Source organism: Nannobrachium achirus, assembly GCF_963921795.1.
Source record: "Nannobrachium achirus genome assembly, chromosome: 21".
NCBI lineage: Eukaryota > Metazoa > Chordata > Actinopteri > Myctophiformes > Myctophidae > Nannobrachium > Nannobrachium achirus.
In genome coordinates this window covers 30,438,221-30,458,933 of record NC_137828.1, presented here as the reverse complement: position 1 = coordinate 30,458,933, position 20,713 = coordinate 30,438,221, and the positions used below count along the sequence as shown (strand labels likewise).

Here is a 20,713-nt window from a genome sequence, read left to right as displayed (position 1 = left end):
CACAGTCATAATGAGGACATATCTATCATTAGATGCCAAAAACCTTTTCACGTTCCTGTAAATGAAAATGTGATGCGTGATGACATAGACCTTTATGAATATAAATGAATTTCATTCATTCCCATAGCTCAAGTTCCTCCACTCGCACCTGCTTTTAAGTAGGGAGACTCTAGGGTTGTTACGTTCTTTAGCAAACTCAAGATTATTACCAAACGGTGCATTACTCATTTTAAACTTAAACATTTTAAGTTAGTAATAAGTAACGTAGTGACATAAACATGCTTCGCTCTGCCCTCTCTTTATCCCTCGGGCCGCATGAGTTGTAGGTTACAAGCGTACTGTAGCTGTCTCTGGCTAATTCTGTTCCATAGCCCAGGGGATGGGACCTTCTGATTGGTTCAGAAACATACAGGCTGCCCTTTCAGACTGAAACTTGAAAATAAAACACAGAAAAGGCCATTTAACTTGCCAAGACTTTAACTTACATCTTTGGACAGGCCATTTTCATGCAACATATGTTTCACCTTTCTCAAAGCCTGTTGTCAAAGCCGATTGTCAACATTGCTCTGAAGCATTTTGTCACTGATTGATTGATTGATTGAAGACTTTATTAGAAGTTTGCATAGGAAAAGGTACAGTTTCATGACGGTACAGTTCACTGGTACAAGGTCTACTAAAAGGAGATCCATGAAAAGACTAAGCTTATTTCCACTGGAAACCATTGAAGTATCTCATATAACATTGAATGACAGACAAATAGAACACAGTACTATGCAGTAGATATGTAAAGAAAAACAAAAAAGAAAACAGTAAGTCTAAACAAACAGTATATACAAAGAAGGGGCAGGGGAGGGTAGGGTTGGGCTAGGTTAGTTTTTTTACCAGTTGCGAACGGCTGCTGCCTGTAAGTGGTTTTTCAGGGCAATTTTAAAGGATGCTAGTGATCCACACTCCTTTATGACCTTCGGTAAGGCTTTCCACATTTTGGTGGTATAGCAGAAAAAAGAGTTTGACCCTTTGTTGGTTTTGACTCTGGGTTGAAAGTGATCTGTGGCGCTGCCTCTGGTGTTGTAATTATGGACATCCTTAATGTTTATAAAGTATTTTGACAGGTACTTGGGTATCATAGTGGTGTAGTGTATCTTGTACACCAGGCCCATTGCAAGTTGCTGTACTCTGTCATCTACTCTGAGCCACCCCACTCTTAACTGGTGAGTAGCGGTGAGGTGAGTCTGATAGGGAAGGTTAAGTAGGACCCTAATTAGTTTATTTTGGGCTGTTTGGAGTTTAGTTTTCAGGGCTTGTGAGGCGTCACGATACCATACGTGGACTCCACAGTATACAGCCTGACTGTCCCAATGTGTCCCATGCTCACACTCATTTCGCTATTAAACACTGCATTCATTTAAGCATGTTGGCCCTGTCCTATGTGACAGACTGACCGTCTCTCTCTGGCTAAAATTAACGTCATGACACTATCCGGCAAAGTTGTGTTAGCGTAATTACGCCAGTACATGCCGAAAAAATTACTAGGAAGCTTACTGTAAAATTTCGAACACCAAAACTGCCGCCACAAAATATCAGTGCCCGTTTTCACATTGAAACTTTCCACTAATGCATCCTGCACTTGGGTTATGTGAAAACGGAGTTTCGTTTTATCGGCATTTAACTGGTGGTAGCGAACCCACCCTGCATGAAGACTGGTGTGGCTTCTCTCTTTGTCTCACACACTTAGACAGCAACTGATAAGACAGTAAGTTAATTAGGGTTGTGAACATGTTCCAACAGTTCAGTGAGAGGGGAGGACAGGCGGTCCTTGACTCCACTGCTGACTCTGAGCCAGAAGAGGGAGGGAGAGAATGATGATGTACTGGATGCCCATTAGCTAGAGAGGCCTTGTAAAAACTACAGAGAAAGGTTTATAATATTTGTCCTAATGGAGCAGTTAAACACTAGTTAATCCCTATTAATTATTTGGCTATAATAACAGGCCCAAGTTGGGGACACCAGTGGTTAAATGTGTCAATTGGGAAAGCTGTGATTTAACATGAATCATTAGATCAGGGATCTACGTCCCCGAAATTGTTGGGGAATTTTATTTTATTTTATTTTAATTAAAAAAAAAGTAATTTGTCAACTATAAAAAAAAAACATGTTTCTGTCTCTTTTGAATAGCTTGTACAGAATCTCACATAAGTGAGTACACCCCTCTCATTTCTGCAAATATTTAATTATATCTCTTCATGGGACAACATTGAAGAGATGACACTTTGATATAATGTAAAGTAGTCAGTGTACAGCATGGAGAACAGTGTCATTGTTTTGTCCTCTCAAAATAACTTGACATACAGCCATTAATGTCTAAAATGCTGGCAACAAAAGAGAGTACACCCCTAAGTGAAAATGTCCAAATCAGGCCCAAGTGTCAATATTTTGTGTGGCAACCATTACTTTTAAACAAACCAAACGGGGGAGACGGCGATAAAAAACAGCGCTCGAAAGTACATTACGTCCTCTATCCACGCACAGAGATCTAATCACATGTAATCCACTCATTCCGAAGCCTTGATTTCGTCTTTCGTCTGATCGAAAAAGACGAGGAGATGGGTTGGCCAAGCGGCAGCTTACACAATGCAATGTCACGTAATGGAAGCTCTTGCATGCCAGTTGCTAAGTTACAGATGACGTCATCGCGTCACTGACGCTTTATTGCTTGAGATGGTTTCTTAAAGAGACAGAGCACGGCCGGCGACTGTTTCTTTTTTTTTTAATTATAATTAATTTCATTTTTAATGACCTAGTACGGGAAAAGACGGGCGGCTGATTGCGTGGACTGGACAAGTACGGGCAAGTACGGGCAAGTACGGCCGGCTTGGAAAGTGTTAATGTATGTTTATAAATGGCAGTGGTACGGCCACTTGTACATGCATGTTTAAAATAAAAGCACAAATATATGAATCTATTATAACCCTTAATAGAATGCACAATAACATGGTATGTTTATACACATGAAACACAATGTTATACTATATATATACAATACATGTTGTAGCCCCACCCCCACCCTACGAGGTAGGGGGTCCCCCTGCTCCATCTCCCCATCAGTTTGACGGTCCCTGGCCTGAAAACGTTGAAGACCCCTGCATTAGATATTAAAAAGCTAACACGACCTCTCAAAATATAACCGGGAACAAGACCAATGCTTCGACACACGCTAAGATGCTTCAGTGTGTGCCGCGTGTCCAGACAATTTGGGAACGAAAGCTCAAACACACACACACACACACACACCACCCCAAAACAAAACGTTTTATTGACCACTTGAGTTTTCTTCATTCAAGTGGTCAGATAAGAGACTTAAGCCTTTTCTCGGGGGAGGATGAGTGTTGTTATCAGAGTGAAGTTTGGAATGAAACCAGGATTAGGGAGGAGGAGGAGGAGGAGGAGAGCTGGACAGAAGAGTAAGGACGCAGAGAAGAGAAGGGAGGGTAGACTGCTTTCAAAAGAAGCAAAGGAAGAGGAGAGGATATGGAATGAGGACGGAGGTCAGGTGTAGATGTGGAGGTGGTTCATTCCAACTGCATGCGCGTGTGTTTGTGCTTGTGTGACATTTTCAGGTTCGTTTTTATTTACTGCATTAACTGGACGCCTAGCTGTCAAGTAGAACATTTGGGTGGGAGTGGGTCATGTTGACCTGCTTTCTCTTGCCCACATGTGACCTCAATCAAGACCGCCCACTTGGGTCCGCTTGCATTGACCTCTATGGCTTTTTGCTGGGTGTGTGTGTGTGTGCTTGTCAAGACCGTCTAAACATCGCAAGAACATAATTCTTATTTGTTATTGTGAAAGAACATGATTCAGAGATAGCTTTTTACCGCTTACCGTAATGATTAGTCCATAGACAGCAGGTTTTTATGCAATAACTGTGCAGCTTATAGTCTATTTTTGAAAAGCCAAAGTATAAAATGGCACTTAAGTGGGTAAAACTAATCTGTTTATCTGATTGTATGCAAGCCATCATTACCCATTCATGAGGGAGACAGCTATGATTAACACTTATGTTGCAATGATTTTTTCTCTTCAATGTCTCGCGTTGCCATGGTTACCATAGACTTCCATGTAATTGTGCAAGTGTGTAAAAAGTGCACGCCCATGCCTAGATGATGCACCACGTGTGTAGATGCTGTTCACAGCTTTCAAACAAAAAAGTCCGCTTGGAAATCCGTTCAGGCATTCATGATTTATCAGCCATTATGTTTTCTTCAGATGTAAACAAACATGGCTGCCATGTTTGAAAGAATGGGTTGGTATGGGGGTTAAACATGCAATTTCGCGATCGCGATCATGCCTAATACATTTCTGGAGGTCCCAAAAAAAAAATTGAAAAAAGAAAATTAAAAAAAAAACTCGGGAAACTCGGGGTTGGCACAGCACTAGTACCAATACAAACTCGGGAAACTCGGGGTTGGCACCATATGTGTTAAACCTCTCTCAAAGAAATAACCTTGACTAATCAGTCCTTGCCAAATTTAGACCAATTTCTAATCTTCTGGGTTTTTGGTAAATGCCCATTTAAAAAAAAAAAAAAAGTTTATAAGCAGTCATTATTAACAGCACATTGGACGGCAATATTAAATGCATTAATCTTACCGGCACGCGTGTGTGTACGCGTTGTGCTCGCGGAACATCGGCGTGCGTGACGGGCGCACATGTGATCTTTAGCGTGGTGAATTAAAATCCCGACCACGACCGACACTGACAGAGCCAGAAGTGAATGACATTGTTCCTGTTTACATGCAATGTCTATGGGGGTTGAAACCGTGCAAAGAATGGAGCACTGAGCAACCGATCTGAATGAGGAAATGCACACGGGCGGATCGGCCGCTAAGCTTGATGGGAAATGTAGTGTTTCTGCTCACCTGGCGCCAAAATAGACCCTATTTGGCACCTGTTTACCTGGTATCCATGGCAACCAGGTAAAGACGTCTGGGGACGTCTTAAGGTGCATTTATAGTTACGTATGGTTGATTTTGTGTAAGTTTTTGGGTGAGACAGTACGTACGGTAGTTACGTCGACATACATAGTTGCTCTATGCGTTATGTACGTGCCGACCCACTCTCCGCTCCACATCTGCTCCCGTTGGAGCCGCGCGCCACATGGAGGGGATCTTCTGCACAGCACACACGTGTAAAAACCGAAGCATTTTTAGCCAAAATATGTAGAACCACAGAATTTCTTGACCCGACGACCGACGTGATGTTTTGTAACAGTCTGGACTGGTTCTGCAGCTGCTGTCTGTCACAACATTATCGCGGTAAATGCAACTCCGCGAGGGTACAGATTTAACCACCCAGACTGAGTAATAATAACAACACAGTGCACTGCACCCATCTCGCTTTTGGATGAGAGGCGGTGTGAGTGTGTGCGCGTTTGTGTGTATGTCTCATGCCAATGCACAGCCGTTCCTGTGAGGAATGACGTCTTCTTGGTTGCAATGACGTTCCTTTTTTTACCGTTTCTTGCTAAAATTATATTTCTTGTTGGGACACATATAGTTTGTTTCAGAACCGCTGTTATAAGTAATTGTCCTCACTACTGCCACGGTTGACAAAAGTTCGCCACGGCCGGGTAGTTCAAGCGTACGTACGTTTTTATTGGTTTTGATCCGTCAGGTTGAGTGTTGTCCGTAAGGTTACGGAGACAAACAATTACGTCCGGACCTACGGAGCAACCGGATTAAATGACTCTCCCCCTCCGTTTCTTGTGTATTCCTGCAGTCCTTATGTATTACTATGCATGGTACTTTAAGGATTTTATGGCACCCATTGTGTTAACTCATTTAGTGCTCCTGAAATTAACAGATTAAAATGTCCAGCGTGCCTCCCGCAGGCTGCATCCACGACCGTTGTCTTATTTTGAAGGCCAGAAGTCCATAGCGTAAACACTTCCGGTTTGACGTCATCACGTCATTCACCGGAATCGCTCGTCATCAACATACTGTTGTGTAATGGCGGATCGGTGCTTTTCAACATGTGTTATATAAGCGAGAATCTACTGCCATCCTCCCTTTAAAAGCGTTGTTTTGAGATAATGGACATTAAAGATGAGATTCCCCGTCTGCCTCAATGTTATGGGATTACTATTTTGTGCTCGTGGATCCGTGATGATGATGAATCGGCGAGGGCGATCGTCTCAGGACCTTCCGCCAGGCTACAGGGTAGGAGAACCGCCGTTACAGTAATAGAGTACTTTTCGCGAGTATACTCGGGATCGGCACCATGTGCTACTCGAGTATTTTTCACAAGCATTCTCGGGATCGGCGCTAATTGAGTTAAGAGTGCTGGAAAAAGTCATTGAAAAAGATTTGCAGAATGTCACTTTGTCTCTGAAAGTGTGAACACAGGTTCGGGCTAACGTTGCCTGTGTTTACATGTCGATTGAATACATTTTGATTCAAATTGACTCTCCATTAAGGGTGTTCATGATGATAACCATCGTGAACTGTGTTTCAGGGCCTGAAGATGGAGCCCAGTCTGATGAGGTGTTGCCATGTCCCCTGTGGGGCACGCCCCATCGACTACCCTGTCAACATCTGCAACAAACTGACACTCGACATCCGGCGACACATCAAAAAATACTACAGTGTGAGTATTACTGTATGTGTGTGTGTGTGTGTGTGTGTGTGTGTGTGTGTGTGTGTGTGTGTGTGTGTGTGTGTGTGTGTGTGTGTGTGTGTGTGTGTGTGTGTGTGTGTTAGTGCATGGGAGCGAAGGCCAATTTATTGCAGCCAAATCTCATTTCAATTATCTCCGCCAGACCAAAAGGCAAGGTCGAGACTATGTTTTGCACCCTGTCCGTCCATCTGTCTCTGAACAGCTAATCTCCGGCACCGTTGTGCACACACACTCCCTGGATGCCAGAGCAGAACCTCTGCCCCACATTTTTCAAATCGGCCTGTTAAAAGTGCCACCAGGTGGCCAATTTTTGCAAAACGCATTATTTGACAGTACTCCTACAGATACTCACGCAAATTGTTACGCAGTATCTCTATAGTCATTAACCCATTTACCTGAGGCCGATTCTAAAACCTAACCTAGGTTTTCTGAAAACCTTCAAATTCTTATTCCAAAAATGTAGACTCAATTACCGGTATGTTGCTATTATGTATAGAAACAACAGAGAGGTGGCATCTACAGTATCTAACGTTTGCAGGAGCGACCTGTTTTGAACAAAATGCCACAAATCATGAACGCAGCGTCTGATTGTTGGGAAACTTTCCATCGCACATTTGCATTACGTTGAGGAACAAATGCCATCCTTTTAACTTTGCCCTATTCTAGTGCCACCAGGAGGCCGTTTTGTGTCCTAAGATTATCCAAACATCACGCAAATCGGTACACATTATCTAATAGTCCAGTGATCAAGATGCATCCGTCTGATTTTTCATATTCCATCCTGATTGGCGAATTCCAAACATTGCTGGCCCACAATAGTCTACCTGACCTGGCGGAGACCAGCACTTGTTTTCCCCCCACTACAAGAGTAAATGTCTGGATAAGTATGAAAAAAATTAAAAGCGAGTATCAGGGTTCCCACGTTCATGAAATTCCTTGAAGATTTTTTTTGTTGTTTTTTTTTCAGTACTGGAAGAGGTTTGGAATGGTCAAGGGTCCTGGACAAATATTTGGCTATGCATTGTTTTTGGCTATTGATTTAGTTATTAAAAAAATACATTTTCTAAAACATATTTGACATCGCACAAGATATGCCGAACGGGCGTGATTGCAGCCTAAATGTATGCGACAAAAACAGACATACAAGCTCATTCTATCACCATTCTATGCTTTGTTTGTGCAGCACTGCCTGTCTTTGGGCATTGAAGAGACTTGTTATTGCGCTGAATGGTTGTTATTTAGGCCTGGAAATTGGGTTAAATATTTTGGGAAAGTTTTGGAAATTCATTGGTTAAAAAATGTGTGTTAACCCTGGAGTGATGCCCCTTGGGATTGATACCCGTTGGGAATGCTTGGCCATCAGTTAGGCAATACCCATTGCACGTAGGGATGAGGCCGAATATTCGGCACCGAAAACTTTCGGCCGAAAATGGCTAAAAATGCATTTTCGGTTTTCGGACGTATTGTTTTTAAAACCGAATAGTATAGCACCGAATAGTGTGAAGAACAGGGGTCCAGTATAATCTCTCAAAAAGCAGCATCAGCATGCCACAGTAGTACTGTTGGTGTGGCCAACAGCGTTAGCTAGAATCTAGATTGTTGACACTTGTAAACAAAGGGAATGGAGGGCTGCTGTCCCTCGGACGCGCCTCCATAGTCCATGTTAAAATAATTTACCGCATCGCGGTAAAAGAAAAACATTAGCGATTAGCGAATAGCAAAGGCCGCGGGCCGCGATTTTCTGCAAAGTAGACTTCCCAAGCAATATGGAGACGTTTTAATTTTAGAAATCCCTTCATAATTGACTACGCAATCTAATAATGTCCTTAAATCCTTGTGCATTGATTGAAAGCTGCAAAGTGAAAGTGATTTCTGTGCAACTGTGGCTCCCCCTCCGTCCCCTGCATGTGTGTGAAACTTTTGGTGTGTGTCTTAGGGTGCTTTTTTGCCTTGATGAAACTTAAGCAAGGCAGCGACATACAGTACTTTCTTCCTTGACAATAATGAGAGGCAGACAATACCATTACTGACATTTTGCTGAATATAAAAACGTTTTATATTGCTAATAAACAAAGTAAAATGGAATCTTTTGGAAACTTAATGGGTCTGTAACTCAGTGAATAAATGGAACCAAATGGACCTGTTCCATTTGTACTCTAGTATTTTAACATTTAATATAAATTGGGGTCCCAGTGATATAAATATAATTAAATGGGTGTCTGTAGCCTAGTGTATTTAGAAATCCTAGTTCTAAGTTCAAACATTAGCCAAATTGTAAAATAAATATAAGAAATAGAAATCTGGAATAACATGTGGGTCCCTGGCTGGCACACAATATTTTGAGAAGGGAGTCTGTGACTAAATTGGCCTATATAATTATGGTTTTGACATAATCACGTTTGCCATAATAAGGTAGCTTTACAGCAAATGTACTGTAATGACAGCAATGATACAAAAATGGCAATAAAAATACATTATGCGCTTAATAATATATATTAATAATATTCGGCTATTCGGTATTCGGTTTTCGGCCGAGTGTTTCCATTATTCGGTATTCGGTTTCGGCCAAGAATTTTCTATTCGGCACATCCCTAATTGCACGTGTTGTCGGTCAAGCATAGACAAACATTTGGTGAAAACAGGCAAACAATAGGGACGTGTGCGAATATTCGGGTATCCGAATAAACGGTTCGTAAACCACTATTCGTTATGAAAATACAAATCGGTTATTCTATTAAATATATTTTTAATTATTGAGATATTAACTTTATTAAACATTTACATTTTGCACCCATAATATTACCGTACTGTCATGTCTTAATAAAATGTTGCTTTTAATGAGTAAAACAAGCAAATTGCGTGTTACCATGGTTGATTGGGAAGCCTGACTGTCACACTGTTGCGCAGTGATCAGTGGTCGCAGCAACCCACAGTGCATGCAGCAGGCAGGCTGTGTTCTGCGCTTCTGCCCAGCACCACTCATTACTCTTAAAGAAGTTGCTACAGTGCAACGTTTGTATGAGAACTTTGATGGCAAAGCTTCGTGATGGAGAAATCACATTCAATAAGACCTACTTCTACTTGTGAATCACTCGTTAACTCGAGTAGGCTACTGCCCGCTGCCTTTGACAAAGCATCATATGATGCATCATATGATGCTTTGTAGCATGCTGAAATACTAAACTATCTAAAAACACAGATTGAACACAAAAAATAACTTGTGTTGATCGTGACCCAAACAACAATAATAAAATAAGATCTGGTTGTCCCAGAGGTGAAATGGTCCTTTAAATCCATTTTGAGGTGAGAGCATGGATGGAGCATGCAGAGTAGGCTGGTAATGCAATAGGATAAATTATGGTTTAATGTAACATTGAGAGCTGAGCTGGTTATGGTCAGTAGCGGTGCTATTTGAGCAAGATTCCAATAGTATACACATTTTAAAATGATTTTTTTTTTATATACTCTTGATACTTTTTTCAAGTGAGGTTTGCCCTAATAGATTGAAATGTGCTCCGTTTTGGCTATTTTCTGGGTATTCATTTCAATAAATAAATGAGTGAATACATTTTAGAATAGTCGAATATTTGGTTTCAAAATGGTCGTGTATTCGTCAGTGAAAATAACCGCTGGGAACATCCCTAGCAAACAATCAGTGAAATGGCCAATCTACACGTGAGCTTGGGGAGAGTGACTTATACCATTGACTTACATGAAAGCATCCTGCATTCCAGTGTTGTCTTGCGTGGGCCAGATACCTTGTGTGTGTGGTAGGAGGACCCATTATCTCTATCACGACGGTGCTTTGCAACACCTTGGTCTCCAGTGAGTGGAATGCTCTGTTGGTCTCAAAGGCTGTCCAAAGAAAGTGTGTGTGTGCTTGGAGAGGGGAGGGGAGGGGGGGGGGGGGGTGCGCGTAACTCTCCCACAGTGCTGAGCAGAAATCAATTAGTGCAGTGAATATGTGGGGAGCAAGCCCCCCGCAACCCCTTTGTCACGACGTGTGAAACAGCTGCTACGTGTGAAACAGCTGAATGCGTACACCCCGCACCGCTCCACGTGCACGCCACGCACACACACATTCACACTGCATTGAAGGCTGAGCTACAGTGTGTGCGTGCGCGCGTACACACACACACACACACACACACACACACACAGCGATGAAGAGGGCTAATATTGTGTAATTAAGGATGCCTTTCAGGCAGAGGGAGAGTTCAAATAGAGCTGTTTGTCTGGTCAGAGAGTGAAAGCTCCACACCTCTGTGTGTGTGTGTGTGTGTGTGTGTGTGTGTGTGTGTGTGTGTGTGTGGTGTGTGTGTGTGTGTGTGTGTGTGTGTGTGTGTGTGTGTGCGTGTGCGTGTGTGCATGTGTGTCTGTTAGCTCTCTCTAGCCAGGACCACCAGGGACATTAATCATTAGTGAAATTACCTCCTGTCCCGACCCTCCCAACACACACACACACACACACACACACACACACACACACACACACACACACACACACACACCACTATCAATAAATCTGCACCCAGAGACTAGACAAACACTTGTTCCCCATCATCACATATCTTCTGTTTTATTGCCCCCCCCCCCTTCTCTCTCATGCACTCCGCTGGTCCCACTGTCTTTGACAAAATTACATTCATCTGTGTCTGTAGGACCCCAACCAGTTACCCCCCCCCCCCTCCCCCTTTCTCTCTTTTTCTTATCCCCGTCTAAACACGGTTGCCATGGAATTTAACAAATTATTGCAATTACCCTGGTCATGCGGGTGGCCCCTAGTGATGGGCTGAAGGGGCAGGGGATAGAAAGGTGCAGGGGAGGGCGGGCAAGAAGAGAGAGAGAGAGGGAGTCAGGGACGTCACAAGGGGGGGGGGGGAGTGGGACTGAGTTACTAGGGCCCAAGGTGGAGGGGCCTTAATTATTTTATACTTTAGCTATTGAAAAATAGCAGATATACAAGCTCAGCGCTGCGAGGTTGTAGATCTGCTATTTTTGAAAAGTCGTGACTCGTGAAAAACTTTTGTAACTAAAATGTTGCTTCTGGGGGGGGGGGGGGGGGGGGGGTCATATAATTTTGGGGGTCCTTCACATGAAAAAGTTTGAGCACCACTGACATAGGTGAAACATAGGTTTTTCAAAACACCATAGAAGGTTTTGAAATATTCAAAGACTTGCACAGATTTTCACGATTTTAAAATAAATAGCAGATCTACAAGCTCGCTGTGAGCTTGTAGCTTGTGTGCTTTAACTATTTTTCAATAGTTAAAGCACAAAATAACGCGTAATAATGCGTTCCCAGTCTAAATGGGTTAAACCCCCTGCCCCTATGAAGAACATTCATGTGGGGGCCCACAGTGAATCCTTGTACCCAGGGCCCAGAATTTGGTGCGACACCCCTGGCGAGGGTGAATGAGGACTGGAGGAGGTGATAATCCTGTTTTGAACAAAAGGTCAAATTGTTGAATAGAGATGCTTTGATTAAGCAGAGGATGTACAAAGTGGAGCGCTTTGAGATCCATTCACTGTGTGCGTGTGTGCGTGCATACACGTTTGTGAGGGAGAGGGCGTTAAAAAAAAAGACAGGGTTTTAGGCCATTCGGTGTAGACCTGGGAGTGTTGATTATTGAAACACAATAAAGCCAGCTACAGCTTCTGTGTGATGCTTGTCCTCAACCCACCTTCCTTGTGTGTGTGTGTGTGTGTGTGTGTGTGTGTGTGTGTGTGTGTGTGTGTGTGTGTGTGTGTGTGTGTGTGTGTGTGTGTGTGTGTGTGTGTGTGTGTGTGTGTGTGTGTGTGTGTGTGTGTGTGTGTGTGTGTGTGTGTGTGTGTGTGTGTGTGTGTGTGTGTGTCACTGCGGTGTCGCAGGTGGATACCATCAGTTTTGGAGTCATGTCAGAAGAGCGTCTCCTGTGTCCAAACATCAACCCCAGCCGAACCCTTAACCACAAACATTCTTTGAGGGAAGTCGGGACGCGGGGTTAAGAATAGATAAAAGGGCATGTTGTATAGGTTATGTTATATAGGTCAGGTGTTGAGTGGATAGTCTTAATGTAGAGACGGAAACATGTAGCAGCATATCAGTAGCGGGAGCTTTGATCCATCATTGACCCTTACCGCCAGTAGTTTATGACCATACAGTTCCAAGCGGCTGCATCATGCCGACCACTTAAAGGAGAATTCCGGGGACGAGTGCTTTTCTTACCGTATCTGATTGTTAATCCATCCATTAACCTAGTCGTAGAGGCGAGAAAAAATGAATCCATCCAAAAGTGCATTTCTTGTGCACCGCAACTCTGAGCCGGGGGGGTTGGGCGTGGGATCTAGCGACCGTTCGCCTCCTTACAGCAGCGCCACAGAGACAAAACTCTGTGGAGACTTTTCCACCATTATGAGAGTCAGATGTAAACAAAAAAGGTAATTGTCGAACAATACAAATAAGCGATTTAGCTTAAAATCCCACAGCTCGTGGTCGGAGCTGCCGAGGACTCGAGATGAAAAAGATGGTTCTGGGATATCTTAACTCATTTACTGCTATTAAAAAACATCGACTGCCACGTTGTCCTTACCTTTTAACGGGGGCGCGTGCGTGCACATCGGATCATGCACCAGGCGTGTGTACACCGATCACAGCTTTCCCATTGAAAAAGACGCTTCCATCAGCTCCGTCTAGCAGTGTTTACTTGATAGCTAGCGTTAGCTGCGCTCTGGTCCCGGCCCCCGACCGGATACAGAAACCTGATCCGGCGGAAGCCGGAAATCAGACCGGAAGCACTTTTTCGCGGGTGATTAGAGACCACTTGGCGATAAACAGCGATTATAATTTTAAATGTTTGATAGCGATTAAACCATATTAAATTTGTGGGTTTATCGGGCCTGGCGGAGAGAAAAATAGGCTTTGTACAAGTTCACGATGGGCTATTTTTGGCAAATGTTCCCCCAGAATAGCAATGCTGGATTTCAACTGGTTAAACGGTTGCTTCTCCGAGATATGCATGCAAATGTGCACTGGTCTGTGCACGCAACACCAGTGTTCCCACAGTTATCCCCTCGCTTTATGAGCTACTTCTCTAAACAGATTTAAAAGTGAATGTGGAAGTGCATCCTCACTCCCTGCATACATGGTAAGCATTAATCAACCCAGCATTTTGGCTTCAGTAGGGCACTGCTGCCAGTATGCTATCTGAACGCAAAAACAATGCCTCTGCCACCGTCAAAGAAGAGCGAGATACTTTGTTCAAAGCCAACTATTAGTTTCAGCTCCCATGATTCAAGGCATTCCTTGAGAAGATTTAATAAGATTAAAACTAAGCAAAAAAAACTAGTCATTTCCTATACAAACATGTTTCCTACTATACACATTAAGGTAAAATAAAATGTGTGTGACGTCATTAAAATAGCCACCATTACACGCCTGTACGCATGTTATCAATAACGGACCAGTAGTACACTACTGGGGTGTGTGTGTGTGTGTGTACCAGAAGGGAGAGTTTCCCCCTTTTTCTTTTTTTCTTTTAAGGTTCAGAGACGACAGAGCAGTGGAATAGGGAGCTAAAGACAGTGTTGATTTCGTCGACTAAAACTATGACGAAAAATGTGTCGACTGTGTTTTTTCCGCTGATGAAAGCTAAATAAAAACTAAGCTGTGATGACTAAAACTAAGAGTAAATATATTGACAATTTTGTCAACAAAATAAAAACTAGACTAAAACGTTAGGGAGGGACTAGTGGAGGAGAAAGTCATTTTATATTTGGTTTCTCTCAGGTGTTGCTTGCTGAAAATAGCAGATCTACAAGCTCACAACGCGTCGCAGCGCGATGCGTTGTGAGCTTGTAGATCGGCTATTTTCAGCATTCAACCAAGTGTGAAATCAGTCATTACGATGCCATCAAGGCCTGCCAAAATACATTTTAGTTGACTAAATCAACTGTAGATTTAGTCAACTAGAATCTCATGATATTTAGTCGACTAAAATATGACTAAAACTTTTCAGGAGACTAAATTATGACTAAAACTAAATGAGATTTTATTCAAAAGGCTATGACTAAAACTAAATCAAAATTTGCTGTAAAAAACAACACTGGCTAAAGAGAGAGAGAGAGAGGTACATGTTAGATGGAGTATGTTTGATGGCGGTCCTCCTGTCATGACCTGGTCTTGCCTCTGTTTGGTTAAATTACGTGGAACTCATTTGACGTCTGCATTCAGTGTGTCAGGTATCCGCTGCTGTAATTATGCAATTATGAGCTCTTTATATTCCTTTACATACAACCGCCTCCACGCTACCAACCCCCCACCACCCTCCACTCAGGCTAAATGCCTCAATTAGTTCTTTCTCTCTCGCTCTTTTGCCTTCCTCATGGGTTTCTTGTTCTTATATTCTTTTTTTTATCCTGTTTCTCGGTTTCACTACACCATACATGGGCAACTGGCGGCCCGGGGGCCACATGCGGCCCCCACCTTCACTTAATGCGGCCCTCAGGTTAATACCGGAATACTGATATATTACTGATTTCAGCTGTTATAATTCCAAACATGACCTGCTATAATTCCGTCAGTCTATATTAGTAGCTTAATGACTAGTATAGTAGTATTAAAATGTATTTTTTGTATGTCCAATGTATTTGTATTTAGGTTCATAAAGTTAACATGAGTATATAACTAAATGCATTTGAAATTAGATAAAAAATGTTACATTTCAGGATTCCAATTCAAAAACAACAAAAACTTATTCAGGATCCCAATTCAAAAGAACCAAAAATAGCCGATCTACAAGCTCAAAACGCATCGCAGTGCGATGCGTTTTGAGCTTGTAGATCTGCTATTTTTGCCTCTTTTGTATGAGATACTAGAATGACAAAGTAGGACGTAGCAATATGTAATGTGGCCCTCTGGAATGACGGTGGAAATATAGTGGCCCTCGCCATCATCAAAGTTGCCCACCCCTGCACTACACTATATGTGCGTCTTTCATCTGGATTGCTAAATTCTGGGTCATGCACAGTATCTTCACTTGAGTACTGTACTTAAATATAGTCTTGCGTGGCCGCAATTTGGAAATTCTTCCGTCATACAGTCTGGGGTAGCGTAAGAAGAATGATGAGTACCCGGTTAAAGCGGAAAGTGAAGCCTCCTCCTCACTTCAGTTTCCGGTCTCACATCGCGCACATTTATCCTAATATACTGTAAATAAGGACTGGGCATTGCACATAGGAGTAAGAGACTTGTTTTCGCGCTGAATGATTGTTACAGTATATAGTCCTGGAAATTGGGTTAAATATTCTGGAAAAGTTTTGGAAACCGTGTCTATAGCAGTGATCGCTATTTGGAATATAAAGCAGTTTTTAGCACTTCTTTTAACCAAAGAAAATATAACGTCTCTTACCCTTAATGTATTTTATACATGCTCAAATGTGTCATGCGTTTTTAATGATTTATCTGTGCATGTGTGGTTCGCACACTAGATCAATCCACGTGTATGTGTTTGTGATGCACAAACACACATCTTGATCAGCAATTACGTTATTTGCTCGCGCTTGAACATTGTGTTTGCATGCATGCCTTGCGTTATGCATCTCTGGAACCTATGGGAACAGCAGTGTGTGCTAAGGCTTGTGTCAAACAATCAGGTTAATAACCTGGTAATAATGACAAACACACACACGCTTGTGTATTACTATACTTGCATAAGGCATCAATATTTTACGTTGGTGATTTTATGAATGCACATTTGCAATTTTTAACACTAACACTAAAGCTGAATCTACGTGGATCTACAAGTTCACAATGTGTAGCACTGCAAGGCGTCGTGAGCTTGTAGGCTATTATCGCCAGCCCACAACTGTAAATCAGGCATAACTCCAACTCCCAACCCTAACCCCTGAATTGTACCTCGAAATGTCTAATCCTAGACAAATTTTTAATTGTAAGCCTAATTATTTTATTAAGAAACAACCATTTGTTTTGGTAGCACCAGGAAAATGGTGCTCACAATGTCTCAGTTCTACTATACTTGCGGGGACATTTTGCACGTATAATGCAAGAAAACACACACACACACACACACACACACACACACACACACACACACACAGGTGTCGCACCAAATTCTGGGCCCTGGGTACAAGGATTCACTGCGGGCCCCCCATGAATGTTCTTCATAGGCGAGGGGGTTTAACCCATTTAGACTGGGAATGCATAAATACAGGTTATTTTTTGCTTTAACTTGTGAAAAATAGCAGATATACAAGCTCGCCGCGTGGCACCGAGTGCCGCGCTGCGAGCTTATAGATCTGCTATTTTTGAAAAATCTTGAAAAAGTCTTTGAAAAACATGTTTCTATGTCAGTGGTGCTCAAACATTTTCATGTGAAGGACCCCCAAAATCATATGTATTTGGCCACGGACCCCCCCATCTCAAAATATTTAGTTCCAGGGACCACCCAGAAGCAAATATTTGAGCTGGGTAAAAAATACATATATTCAAAGATTTGCACACATTTTCACGACTTCAAATTTAGCAGCACACTGTGAGCTTGTATATCTGCTATTTTTCAATAGCTAAAGTATAAAATAATTAAGGCCCCTCCACCTTGGGCCCTAGAAACTCAGTCCCACTCCCCCCCCCCCCCTTGTGACACCCCTGCACACACACCCACCTTATCAGCTACCTCTAGGAGCTGTTGTCCTAGCTGTGTATTTATCAGTGTCAATGGAGCAATCTCATTTCCCATGATGCTTTGCTTGCCTTATGCCCAAAGTGGCGTCGCTGTTTAGATAATTAGTCCTGGCGCTGTGATTTCTAGGTAAAGCTGTGAACTGTGGGACACTATAATTGAATTGGGACCTACTCTGTGTGTGTGTGTGTGTGTGTGTGTGTGTGTGTGTGTGTGTGTGTGTGTGTGTGTGTGTGTGTGTGTGTGTGTGTGTGTGTGTGTGTGTGTGTGTGTGTGTGTGTGTGTGTGTGTGTGTGTGTGTGTGTGTGTGTGTGTGTGGTTTTCAAATTTGGAGATTGGCTGGGAAAGCGCGTGTGTGTGTGTGCGTTACATCACGTATTTGTGGCCCAGCGCTTTGACAGTTGTTTTTATTAAAGTAATAATATCCCAGCATCACTGGAGATATGGAGAACAATGGCGATTCCCTTCTGCTGCCTTTGACAGTCCTCACCGTCATTTAAAGGGTTAATATCATGGTGCCGTTGACGACGCTCACTGTTACTGTAAATACGTTAAAAGTATTTGCGACCGGAGGTCGCACTTACTACAGAAAGCTGCTCGAGGTGTCCGTCTGTCCGTCACACACGTCACACTTTTGCCCTGCTCATATCTACGCAACCGTTGCCCCGATCCATGCCAGATTTTGCACACACACTCCTTACCTGCCAAACTACAACCTCCAAGGACCCCCAGAGCTCCAGGGACCCCCAGCTCCCTGGGGGACCCCCAAGTGTAAAAAATGAGCACATGTGCAAAAATTACCAAATGACCACCCCAACGGAGCTGCTCACGGGGAATTCCTGGGGACCACCCACTCCTGGTGCTCCAGAACGGATGCAAAAGTGGTGGCGCCCCCAGTGGAGGACCCCCTGCCACTGCAGCTCACATAAAATGCCGTAACTCTGGCTAGGAGCGTCCGGGAGAGCCGGGGCCAGTACCTATTCGTCCGCCAAGGCAACGCGGACACCCCACCCCTCATTTCTCACATGGCCCTCTTCTAGCGCCACCTACAGGCCGATTTTTAAAACACATTTTTGGCCACTGCTCCTACAGTTTTGGCCCTCAAATCACGAAAATCACTACACAGTATGTCTACACTCATCTCATCAACATGGATCAGGAAGTTTTTGGAAGAAAAAATGTTTGCCCTATTTGTGGAGATAAGTGACCTACGGTCGCTTATCTCCCGATTAGGGAGTCTTACTGGTATTACTTACTGTACGTTGCTCCGGTCCCGCCCGCATCGGTAATGTCCGCGATTTGTTTACAACGCACATTGGGCGTGCACGTGAAGTGAAGCTCCTCCATAGCAAATCCATTGAGAGACCCATAAAGAGACTTCATTTACTAAAAAAAATACATTTTGATCCCAATGCTGGCATGTTTACAGTACAAACTGCACTCGGCTGGGCGTGGCCATGACACTTTTCTGGGCCCACACTGTCATTTGACTAGATGACGTAAACGTTGAAGTCAAGTGATAATCCATCTGCGCAAAAACAACCCCGCCCGGCCCTTCAAAATAATAGCAACGGCCTACGGAGGAAGCGGCGCGGCACCAAGGCACAAAGCATCCCTTCAAAGTAAGAGGTAGCAGAAGTGTTAAAGGAGTAGTTCACCCCCAAAATGACTTTTCTTCTATTGATTACTCACGCCATGGAGACTTGAGTTCAATAATATTTTTTGGTATTATGTGATTGCAAGAAATGTACCCCCATTGTGGGGGTAAATTTACTATAATCACATTTTTGTCTTAGGAATGCAACAAATACAAAAAAATATTATTGAACTCAAGTCTCCATGGTGTGAGTAATCAATAGAGGACAAGTCATTTTGAGGGTGAACTACTATACTCCTTTAAGAGACCTTAGTCTACTTTTAATTTAAAGGCCAAATTTTACTCACATTGTGGGTGTGCTTTAGCCTAGTTCCAGACCCTGAATCGCTAGCCACAGCGACCTGTTTGGCGATTCAGGTCTAGCATCGCTCTCATTGAGGAGCGCCTGCCTCGGTTGAAAATCCGATCGGCGAATCAGCGCCGTGAATCAGCGTCTTGTGATCAGCGTGGGTGGGGGTTTCCCAGAACTCATGTGTGTTTCCAAGTACACCAGCGCCGCCCGCGCATCGCGTCGCGATAAAATGCGGTAAATTGCGGTAAAATGCGATCGTATCGATCTCGCTATGAAACACCAGTAGTAGGCATGTTATGTTGTGTTTGATTACTAGTTCGTAGTGCTCCTATTCTGACTGTTTCTTTGGTTAGCAAGTAGCACTAGCAAGCAACAGGCTAGCCACTAGCCAGTCACACATAACAACACTATGTCATGTGTTGGTCGGTGAACCAATCGCTGAAGACTGCCTCTTTTTGGCAACGCCCATCCCTGCAAACGCCGTAGGCGGAACCGAGTTCAGACTGAATAATGAAGTGAAACAAAATGTTAATTCAGGCTGAGTGTCAGGTGAGGGGTGCTTGGTAGGAATGGGACGATAAGCGATATTATCGTTTATCCTGATAAAAAAAAAACACTCACGATAATCGTATCGTGGAGATTTAATTCATCGTGATATCGTCCTCCGTCATGCACGGGGATCAATTTGCGTTTTATTTGCCGAGCTGCTTATCTGGTACCACCTAAACCCTCCATAATTGTGGGCTCGCCTGGAAGGCGAGCACACGTATGTTATCTTCATTATTTATTTATAGCTATATGTGTATCTCCTCAAAACTTTGGCGCGCTTCATCTCTTAAACGCTTACACCTTTCAACACCATTCAAATTTTTATGTGTTCAGCTTACTGAGGACAAGTGTGCTTGTATTTTTGGTTTTGAAATGTTTTGTAGTATAAATATAAAAAAATAAAAATGTTTAACTTTAAGCACCCAATGCATTTCCAATGGGTCCCCAGAGTGGAGAGAAGGATAATAGACCCATGTTTATGTTAAGGCGCTGTGGCTGCAGTGTTCACACTTCAGATATGCTATCTATATCATTGCGTTCACACAGGTCTGCTCTCTGATTTGATCCAAATGTCTAAGCTGTGTGATGTATAAAACTATAGTTATAGTTAAAACTATAAATAAATGTCCCTCTCCACTCTACTGATTACACAGCTGTGATCAAGAATCAAGTCCGGGCGATGGGATGTAAATCCCATAGCCATATATCCTAGAGCCCGCAGGGACAGTCAGCCATATTAGTGGTTGTTGTTGGTTGTCAGGGAGATATCAAAACCAATGCATTTCCAAGTCAGATCCACAAACACAATAAAAGCCATGCTCCACTCCTCAGTCTGGAGTGGCCACATAGAAGAACGCCTTG

At 43.1% G+C, this 20,713-nt stretch overlaps 1 protein-coding gene across 1 annotated transcript in view; it reads left to right on the top strand.

The window, feature by feature from the left end:
• The window catches only part of pola1 (polymerase (DNA directed), alpha 1), a 121,245-nt gene that overhangs the window by 71,677 nt on the left and 28,855 nt on the right, over positions 1-20,713 (top strand). The window contains exon 34 of the mRNA XM_080751720.1: positions 6,514-6,645. Coding sequence (XP_080607846.1) covers positions 6,514-6,645 — 132 coding nt within the window. The remainder of the gene's footprint in view (positions 1-6,513; positions 6,646-20,713) is intronic.